This window comes from Oreochromis aureus, linkage group 9, assembly GCF_013358895.1.
Source record: "Oreochromis aureus strain Israel breed Guangdong linkage group 9, ZZ_aureus, whole genome shotgun sequence".
Taxonomy (NCBI): domain Eukaryota; kingdom Metazoa; phylum Chordata; class Actinopteri; order Cichliformes; family Cichlidae; genus Oreochromis; species Oreochromis aureus.
This window is the reverse complement of record NC_052950.1, coordinates 13,990,530-14,001,541: the sequence shown is the minus strand read 5'-3', so window position 1 is coordinate 14,001,541 and position 11,012 is coordinate 13,990,530. Positions and strand designations below refer to the sequence as shown.

The 11,012-nt window shown below is 41.4% G+C and overlaps 1 protein-coding gene across 3 annotated transcripts in view; it reads right to left on the bottom strand.

The window, feature by feature from the left end:
• The window catches only part of ctnnd2a (catenin (cadherin-associated protein), delta 2a), a 246,588-nt gene continuing 235,576 nt past the window's right edge, over nt 1–11,012 (bottom strand). For all 3 annotated transcript variants that reach the window (XM_039617817.1, XM_039617816.1, XM_039617818.1), the window contains 4 exons: nt 8,236–8,362; nt 4,322–4,453; nt 3,790–3,866; nt 1–2,937 (listed from right to left, as the gene is read on the bottom strand). In XM_039617817.1, the coding sequence (XP_039473751.1) occupies nt 2,515–2,937; nt 3,790–3,866; nt 4,322–4,453; nt 8,236–8,362 (759 nt within the window). In that variant the 3' untranslated portion in view covers nt 1–2,514. The remainder of the gene's footprint in view (nt 2,938–3,789; nt 3,867–4,321; nt 4,454–8,235; nt 8,363–11,012) is intronic.

Sequence of the window (11,012 nt, the reverse complement as noted above, 5' to 3'; positions counted from 1 at the left end):
GAGGAACACGGGGAGGAAAATATTCCTACATTCTGCTATTACATCTTCAAAGGCACCTGAAGCCCTTTTGAACAAAATACAGACTGAAGAAAATCACACAAGAATGCGAATTAAACAAAAACACATCAAAGTGTGTCAGCTTAACCCACACATGCACCACATGAGCACTTTTGCCTTGTGAGAAAAAAAAATCTAATGCACATTTCTGTGAAAAGAAAAAAAAAATCATCAAGAGGATCAGAGACCGTGTTGTTTGATTGCAAAGAGTCTTTATTTTTTCCTTGTGTTCAAGTACGGTCCTCTCTCAGCAGGGTCATCTAAGAAGCATGGACACACAACACACAACTCGCACCAGAGCCTGAGCATCTTCAGGTGGGATTTCTCTTTTTGTCTCGACTGGGGTGGGGGGGTCCCGATCAGCAGTTTCCATGTTTAGGTCAAGTGAACAAGAGTCCTGTTGTACACCACATAATTGTTTTCTCTGCGAACATTTGTTGCATTTAGTGACACTGACATCAGCACATAAAAATTATATATATATTTATATATATATTTATATTTATATTCATATATTTATAGACTTGTCATTCTATATCAACAATTCCTTCTAGTGATTTTTTCCTTGGTTTTTCATGTTGTAAAACTGGACAAACTGTCGGTAGGAATGCCTTGTTTGGACATTGATTTGTACAGGAACGCTCACACACATACACGCAACAGAGGCATACGCACACTACTACACACATGCATGCATAGATACGCTCGCTCAAGTTTACGTGTACACACAGGCCACACATTCTGTCACATACATGCACATGTACACGAACACACGCGTGCGCACACATGTCCACCCCCCGCCCACACACACATCCACATACACACCCACATGTGCTCAGCCAACACGGAGAGGCAGGTCTGTACATCTACGGGAGAGAGACATTACCCATGATTCCCAGCAATAAGTACGGCTTCACCTGATCAAAAACACAAGAAAATAAAAGTTACAAACAGCAGAGTGAGTCGGCCAGTCTACGTCGTCTGTAAACGTCGACAGAATATCCTTAAAGTCCTCTTGGACTGGTCCACTGTGTGTCAAAGTTTGGCACAAGACCTTTCTCTCTCGTCTTCCTTTGTCTCTACTGTACACTGACATGTACAATACTGGCGGCTTTCACTGATGTGAAAAAAAAACGTCGAAACAGTTTGTTTTTTTTATGCAGAGGTGATGATGACAAACCACTAAAAGTTGACATTGTCAAACATGTCAGATTCCCCTAAGTGAAAAGACAAACCTTTCCAAAGACAGAGAGTGTGCTTTAAACATACACATATAATCTTTAGGCAGTGAAAAAGCACTTTAGTTGACGGGGACTCTGGAACAATGCTGCTCTGCCAAACTGATGCTTTGGCAGCTTTGAACTGCTCTTTACTGTGTCCATGACAAAATTCACTCGATGGAGAGGGAAAAACACAAATATCGCAGTGCTTCCTCTCTGGCTGGGAAAGGAAAGGGGGGCCAAAACAAAAGTGTCTGCTGACACCCATCCTGATGATGTCTGTCAGGGCTGATTCTCGTGTTCACATTTCACTTATTTTTGTTGCTTTTGATGTTTCAGTCAGCAGTCAGTCATGGAAAATAAATCATGTTTTCATAAGTGGCCCATCAAAAACGTGTAATATACACACTATATCACCTTTTACTGTACACAGAAAATAAAAAGTTTTTTTTTTGTTTTGCTGAAAGTGAAAATTTAGAAAAGTACAAATAAAAAAGATGTAAAAGAATGACGACAAAAAAAGAAGTCTCTTGAAGATGACATTCCTTGAACACAAATTCAGAAGCCTCTGGAGGCGACAAGGCCATTGCAACAAAAAAGGGGGATAAAAGCAGTGCTACGTTTGTCACTTGGGTGAAATGGTAAACATCCACTTCTTGCTTGTTGCCTGATGTGCTTTCATCTTTTTCTGTGCTTTTATTCTTCCTGACCTCTTCAAGAACCCTCATGCCATCTTGGTCTCTCATCTCCTCCTTAGGTCAGACAGCTCCTTGCTCCTACAGAGTAAGAGCGCTCCCTCAACTGCTGCTTATTTCTTTATCCTAGCGCCCTCTTCTTCTCTCTTGACATCTGCATACTCTATCCGTCTGGTCATTTTCTCTCTTTTTATATTCCGTTTCCTACTCTTAGCTCAAACTGTCAAACACACTTTGTCATATCTACTTCCACTAGCTCCACTCATTGATGAAATGGAGCTGACTTTAAAGAAATAAACTGGTCTGGAAAAAAAAAAGTTCACATGCACATGCAGTCTCTCTTTGTCGCTCGACCTGACTTTACTTCCTGTCCCCATCCAGCTCTGCTAACCCACTTATTTTAGAGAACATAAATTTCCTGCCACTGGCTACAAGATCGCTTTCAAAATACCGCTTATAATCACTGCTGATGTCTTGCAAAAATAATCCCTTTCACACAAGCACACACAGACTCTTTCTTGCCCCCCAACACTGTAGTCTAACTAGACCCAGGAGTCAGGTGAGGCCGGATAGTGGCTGGTCTCGTAGTTTAGTTCGCTGTATGGCCGAGAGGCCGAGTAGAAGTCTACGTAGTTGCCGGTTGATTTGAGGCCCAGATGCATGCGCAGATCTTCCCGCGGGTCCCTGGGTGGTCCGGTGGAGTTTGGAGGTTGCTGGGGTGGGGCCTGAGGCTGGGCCTGAGCCTGGACCGGTGGCTGTGGCTGGGGTGGCGGAGGTGGTGGTGGTCCTTGGTCCTCGTAGTAGGCCTCGTCAAAGCTCCGGCTCTGGCTGTGAGGTGGAGGCTGCGGTGGCTGAGGCTGGGGGAAGGAGGGAGGGGGAGGGTAGGGGTCGTAGTCTTTTAGCACGGCTGCTGACGGACTGTCCGGCTGGGGCTGAGGGGGCACAACGCAGGGCTGGGCTGGACCCTGGCGGGGAGTGGTTGAAGTGAAAGAGTGGTAGGTGGGGGGTGAGGTGCAGCAAGGAAAAGAATGGAGAGTCAAAGACATGTGGGTAGTGGGAGGAAAAGTGGGAGTGGAAGAAAAGGGGAGAGAGATAAAGAGGGAGCGATGGAAAGGAGGGTGACAGGTAAGAGTGAACACAAGGGACAAAAGGTTTTGAAAGGCAGGCTGTATGGGTAAAGAGCTCAGAAAGGAATCAGTGGGGAAGGGGCTCATGCTGTGAATTCTCTATTACATGCAGGCGTCGAAGGCAGCAGTGCATCTCTAACACTATAACACTATAACTCGCACAGGCCAGTTGTGTGCGTGTGTCTGTGTGTGTGAGCGCGCGTGTGTGCAGCCGCGTGAAGAAAACGTCTTTACATGTTTAACTGCCAATGTTAAAAGTTCGTACCCGTACAAATGAACTTATACTTTAATTAGAAACTTATAAGTGATGAAGAAATCGGGCCAAAATTTCAAAGTCAATGGCTCTGATGCTTTTTATTTCCCTTCCCTCGGTACCAGCAGAGTCATTTACCAAGAGCAAATAATTAGTGCAATCAACTGAGGTAATGACTTTAATTGCCAGTCGGGTGTGGTTTCAGGTTGCAGTCGTTTGATACTGCTTGAGCTGAGGGTGTGCCTCCATCGCACACTCTGCCAGCACATCTCTTATCACACTGGGACACCTTTTGTGTGCATATATTTGTGCGTTTTCTATCCTGCTGCTATCTCTGTTAAAAAACCCTTGAAATGCAAGCACTGCTAAAACGCTGTGGTGGTGTGTTGCTACATGTACATACAGAAAAGTGGATTCACAGAGCAGCATTAACTCACCTGGTTTTGCTTGATATCATCGCTGGCAGTCAGGTAAGAGTTTCGGAACAGTGTTGATGTCCCACAGGAAATTTGAACTTGATGGATAAAATAAAAATAAAAATTATACCACCTTTTCAATTAACGACAAAAATAGCTACTAATAATACCTATCAGATATCAGACAATAACTTATGAGAGTTTAAAAGCTACTTAGTGTGCTACTTGTCACATAAAGAAATTATCATAAGAGAAAGAGATGTAAAAAAATAGAGAACATTAAAAAATAGAAAATAAATAAATAGACATAAAGGGAGCGTGGAAGCTAATAGAGTGAAGAGATAAGGAGAAGGCATGGGAAGAAAGAAACTGGAAAGGAAGACAGGAGAAGATTGAGAAGAATCAAAGTGTGTGAGAAGAGAAATGGTGTGAAGCTGAAAAAAGACAGATAAGTGAAAGAGGAAATAGGGAATGAATATAGAGGAGAGAGAAAGATAAAGAGGGGGATAAAATAGAATCATTTAATTCATCTCCATCACACACATACACACACCTGCCATGCCGTCTTTCCGGGATGTGTGCTCTCCTTTGTTGCTATGGAAACCGGCGTTGGTTGCCGTGGAATCGTAGTCCATCTTGCGTTCCTTCAGACTCATCATCTCTCTGGGGGAGGCTGGGGCGCTCACACACACACACACACACACACACACACACACACACACGCACACACGCACACACACGCACACACAAAATAATGAGCAATAAACCCAGAACAGCATGAGCCTTCACACTCTGCGCGCTTACACTGGTGTGCCTGTGTGTCTTGGTCTTTTTCAAGGTGCACAGTCATTATTCATCATTTAACTTGTCAGCAGAAAGGGTCACCTCCAGCATGTTAGACGACTTCTGGGAATTCTCACATGCAGACGCACACAAACATACACATGGACGCTTTGGACAGTTTACTTAATAGTTTTATGTCTTTTCTTCTCTTCTGTATGTGTTTAAAGTTCATGTTAAATATCCAGCTATCTAACAAGCCAACAAGTCAGATCAACTTTGCTTGCAGTGCACTACAAAAGTGACCACTGATCATTACACCGTCGCACAAACAGGTCTTGTATTTTTTTATTTTTTTGGTGCCTTAACTTGAACAATCTCCATGACTGGCTGCAAAATCTTGCACATAACAACAAAATTCATGGAGGTGCTAGTACTGTCGAATGCATGCACCAGTCCATGCCATGCTAAAAGCATTATATTTAAAAGACAGCAGTGTTTAATCTGACTGATCAAAGTTAAACAAAAAAAGCAGTTTTAATAAGATTAAGCACATCTTTACTGACAGCACTCACGTTCCCTGTGTGCTTTTAAACATTTTAATCGTGTTACTTAACCCGATTAAAGGGACACTGTTCTAACAGTTTTTCATGCAAAACATAACAACAGTTAAATTGTTATTGCCTTTTTGTGCTTGTGTACTAAGTAGTATTAATGAACTCAATTGCAGCAGTGTTAAAATACTGAAACTAAATGGAGAGGTTTAGCTGCTATTGGTTATCGTGACAACAAAGACATTTATGAGTGGCCTCATGCCAATATGCAGTCCTATTTGTGTGTTTTCCAACTCTGCTGCACTGCTAACTTCACAGTAGAGCTATGCTTTCTTTGCAGATACTGTCAAGTTTCAAACCTATTTAGGATCTCCACACCTCATTCTGTGTGTGACTGTGTGCATTTGGACAGATATGCATGCGTGCAGGCGATGACAAACATGGCTCTCATATTGTAGAAATACTGATAATGTCCCAATTTTCTTTTTTAAACACACACATGCAAACTTTTAGCCCATCGCAAGGTAATCCCCTTATAGCATACTTTAAGTGCTTACTCACCACCTCCTATCATAACACTGGACTGCCATAATCCTGCCCACCTGTTTCAGATTGCCTATATAAAGATTCTTATAACTAACTCAGTGTTTACATACCAACCCAGTATCACGGCAAAGCGTGTAATAGACACGCCGTTTCACTCTGTCCGTTTAACGCTTTGCTGGGATTCTGGGTTGTACACACATACAGTATACTCCAGGAAATGTGAGTACATTCTAAAAATAAGCTTTTTTGACATGCTCAGACTAGTTTTGACATTTATTTAATTTCTGTTACACACCATTCTCAGTCCCATGAACCATCAAGTAGAAACACTTTTCATGCTTCTGGATAAAAAGAAAAGAAGATGCAGCCTACTCCAAAAATTAGTGTATAATTGTCTTTGTTCTCTTTGGTTGTTCTATACCATGATTAAAGGTTAGAGAAGAGCCAACTAGGGATGAAAACACTTATGAACATGACTAGCCAAATGAAATAAAGGCTTTTAAAGTGATTTTTGGAGAGCCATTGAATTTAAATTCATCTATTTGAATACTAAAGGATGCCCCTTTTTCATCTCGGCTGTTCAATGTTTGACATAAAAAGCAAAGGCGCATTGTACCCTCTTATCGGTTTCCCAGCCTTTTCTGCATTTTGACAAGACATTGTATTACACACATACACGCGCACGCACAGAAACGGCAGAAAGGCACATAAACATAATCACTTTGGCTGTGGTGAGCCACGCTTTTATAATGTTTTAACACATTTCATTTTTAATTTTATCATCCAATACCTCTGTAGCAGATTCCATTAAGGTAGCAGCTCAAACCTTTTACAGAAATCTCCAGAGACAGTGCCATCGCTACTGGTTACCTAGGGGACCTGGCTTGTAAATGCTCGATATGACAGCCCGGGAGACAAATTCTATCAGTGCAGAACACAGCAGGACCCTGTGGGGGCCATGACACATGCAAAGGTCTCTCTCTCCTTCTCTTGCAGCCTCTAACCTCCCCTTCTCTTTCACAGTCTTACTACTCTCTTCTCACATCAACTCTTTCACTCCTCTTCTCCCAGCGTACTTGCATACCATCATTACTCCTTCTGCTTTGATCCATCTCTAAGGAGTGGGACTGCAGTCTGGAGTGTATGCAGAGGAGAGATATAGAAGCATGTGGGTGTGTGTTAGTGTGTGTCTGTGTGTTTGAGAGCACACTGAGGTGGCCTGTAAAGAGTGAGAGATCAGAGGGAGAGGTGAGAAGAAAGCAGGATTACTGCAAAGAGGAGGAGGAGGAGGAGAGTGAAACGGGTGAATGAGAAGGGGCGGACAAGCTCAAAGGCAAAGGGGGAGGCATTGTGTGTAGACAGAGGAGGAGCAGAAGAGAAAGATGGGAGTCATAGCTCAATTTACCCCTGCTGATCTACTGTACAACAGACATCCACAAATTTCTCTATGCACTATAATCTCAAAACTCCTTATTTTCAATGTCGTTGGCTAAAGTCAAATCCCCAGCCTTCTTCACTTCCTCCTCCCTGCATTAACCATCCCTCAATCCCTAATTCTTCTTGCCTTCTTGCTTTTTCTCTCTCTATCTCCCTCCGTGTTTATCTCATCCCTCCTTCTTTTCCTCCTCACGCACAAAAACACATTTTATTTTTCTCTCTCACTCCCACTGTCTTCCTTTCTTAGCAGGGTCCTTGAAGACCTCTCTAAGCCAGGAGGAAGGAAAAGTACTTTTCTGCCTCATCAGCTTGCTAAGCCCAGTGTGGAGAAAGAACAGCTAAAGGCTCTTGAACCACCGATGCTAACAGCTAATGCTAATGTGCCCTTTGCAAAGCATGAAGGCCAGTGGGCTCAAGCTAAGGGCTAATGATAATCATATTTTGTAGCATAAGCCTGTAATGCTATGAGCTATTTAGCGGTGGTATAATGACTGATCGACTGGCAAATGTTAATGTAGATGACTAATGTCTAAATTAGATTCTATGTGTACTGTACCTTATGGTTTTACATATGTCCCGTGTACACAGATGTAACCCTTTATTCAACTGATTTTCTGTAACCACTTGTCAAAAGAATAAAGCCTTAAATTTTAATATATGCTTATTTTTACAAACAAAATCCTGCCTTATTTTGATAATCATACCAAGTCTTTAAAGACAATTTAGACCAACTGGAAAAGATGCTGACTTTTTTAAAAATTCAAGTGCAGCTTGCAAGCTTAGCATAAAAATAAAGAAAATAAAATTATTAATAAAATATTATTTGCTATAACCTTGGCTTGAATATTGTTTCCCCAATTATTTATCAATTTAGCTGACTGCCTGTGATAAAAGAAAGACAGAAAGAAACAAAACAAACTGTATTTCAGTATTTTTTGTTTCAGAAAACAAAGATTTTTTCAGTTTGATGATGTGCACCATCACAGGACCCATAGCCTGTTTGGCCATGAGAGATTTCACTAACCACACAACTAAGTGAAATTTTTTTTAGATATGAGGTCTTAAACCTATTGGCTGTTAAGAGATACACAAGAATGAATGAAAACACATATGCATAGCATCTGTATAGGAAGTGCCATGAGTTTCTCACCAGAGCGGTTATTTGGAGATGTCCTTACAGGAGAGACCGAGGGAGTTCGTGAGGAAGAATAGGGCCTCTGCCGGTCTCTTTCTATTGTTGAGGCAGAGCCCACAAAGTGATACTGGGAGTAGCCATCCTGTAAAACAAACAAGGAAGAAGCTTGTTACCACCTGTGATAAGTAATTGCACAAATACATAATCTTACTGTCATCTATCATTATAGTAATTACATATTTTAAAAACGAAACATTTTTAAGAAAAGTTTTATTCGTGACAGTTTTTTAAACTCATCCATCAATCAATCTACTTTCTGCCGCTTGTCTGGGTACAGGTTTCAGGGGCAGCAGCTTAGACTGCCAAGGAGGCATCCTAGCCAGATGTTACCTCAACCCGCTCCCCTCAGTAGCACCAGCTCTCTTCTGAGTCTCTCTCTGATGTCTGAGCTCATATCGTCACCCAAAGTAAGCCGTTTTTGGTTGCTTACATCCACAAACCCCTCTTTTGGTCATTACCCAGAGCTTGTGGCCTTAGGTGGGAACATAGATTGAGCGGTAAATTCAATTCAATTCAATTCAATTCAATTCAATTCAATTCAATTCAATTCAATTCAATTTTATTTATATAGCGCCAAATCACAACAAAAGTCGCCTCAAGGCGCTTTATATTGTACAATAAATCGACAGCTTCACTCTCAAACTCAGCTCTCTCTTTATCACAGGAGACCTATGATGTTCGCACCAATCTGTCAGATATTAGAATTATTTGATTTTTTTATTGATCAATCATTAAAACCTCCTATTATATGATACAATGTCAACATGTAAAAAGACTGATCTTTTAGGAATATGTATTTTTGTAACGCACCAAAGAATGATGATCCATTAGTCTTAAACTCTGAAAGGCCCAAACAGATTTGCAGCTTCCAGTGGATGAAAGGATATGAACTGTTATTACAGTTAGCGATACAACAGCGCCAGTTTGATTACCACACAGCAGGAAGTGGCACTTCAACAACGGCTATATGACACAGCATGTCTGAATTACATTTTTACTGATGTGCTTTGGAAATAAATCCCTCCATGTACTCATAAAGTAACACTTTAAAAGCACAGAATGGTTTGAGGACACTATTTTAGGAGCGACGGGTAACAAGTGGAAGAAACACAAACTAATGTGACCACGATCCAATTTCTAGCAGAAAGAAAAAGGGTCACACTGACTGTGAAATGTTCAAGAGAAAATAAGTTTGTTTTTTTTAAATTTTAGCAGGCAAAAAAAGAAAAATCAATAATTTGTGACTTTCTGCAATTGTTAAAATTGATTCACTAAAAGAAAAATCTTTTAAAACATTTACCGTGCCAACTGTATTTAAATATTGTCATTCTTGAGATTATTATCGTGTAGTAGGTAATTGAAACATTATTCTGGACACTGGTGGACACTGACAAACACACTGTATGTACAAGTGAGCATACAGCCATGCACATGCAACAAATTAACACGCTTGCCTCAATTCTGAGCTTAGTAAATAACCCACTCCCTTCGTAGAAAAATTAATACAACTAACAACTCCAAGCATAATTACTGCCAAGCAAATGACTTTGTATCAGCATTAGTTTAGTAGTCATTGGAGCAAAGCCCTTTTCATAAAAATGGATTATGAGAGTCAACAACAATCACAGAGCTGGAACCAAATTCAATTTAGCATTAAGATAATTGGGTACCTCTAAAAGCAAAGCACAAGCAGATAATAAAAGATATCGGAGGCATGTTCCATCATAGCGTTACTGTCTGGGGGCCTAAGCTGAGCAGTGGGAAACTGGTGAAAAAGTGATGACTGAGAGTACATAGGAGAGGTGAATCACTCCAGCTGCAATGATGCTGGAGAGGAGGACACGGAGGGGAGGAGAATGAGAGACGAAGGAGATGGGGCAGAAAGAGAAGAAGGTGAGATAGACAGAGGACTAGCTGAGGGAGACAAAAGATGGCAAAAAGTAATGAGCGAGGAGGAGGAGGTGGGAGATTGCCAGAGAGAGTAATGACAGCAGAGCAAAGATAGCATGAGGAGGGGAGAGGTAACACGGAGGAGAGGTACGGATGGAGAAGTACAGACACCAGCCAGAGAGAGCAAGAACTAGACTGGATTGAACACAGTCCCATGTCCTCCCTTGACTCTCATTTCCTGGCAGAGTGCTGAGAACTAATAGAAAGCTGGATCCTCTGACACACAGCAGTTCAAAGGTAGCTCATTTCTAGTCTCCACCATTCCTCCCACCCTCATATTCACTTCATCTATTTATCCACCATCCCTTCAGTCTTCTCACTCACCTTGTTTCACATTCTGGTTGCGCCTTCCCGCCTCCCCCCATCCCAACAAATCTCATTACATCCAATGTTACCTCCTTATGGTACATTGGAATGCCTGCTGTCAAACTGTCATGCTGCTCAAATGAACAGAGTCACTGAATATTGAACGATAAATGTATTTTACAGAGTGATGTACAAAGAGTGCTGCCTGGAGATGTAGCTCAGAAATGGGGCCCAGGAATGATTGGGGCAGGGGGCGGTGGCTTAAGGGCCTCCCCAAGCAAAATGAGCAATAGTCAAACTTTACAACAATGACTGAAATCAGAGATAAAGAATATAACATATATAAAAATCTCTAAGTATGGGTGTATTCACATTTGGTATCTTTCTACATAAAGTAATAACTTTATATTTTGCCATAATTTTATTCCACTCTTTCCCTTAAGAGTAAAGGATTAAATCATTATTTTCTGCCCTGA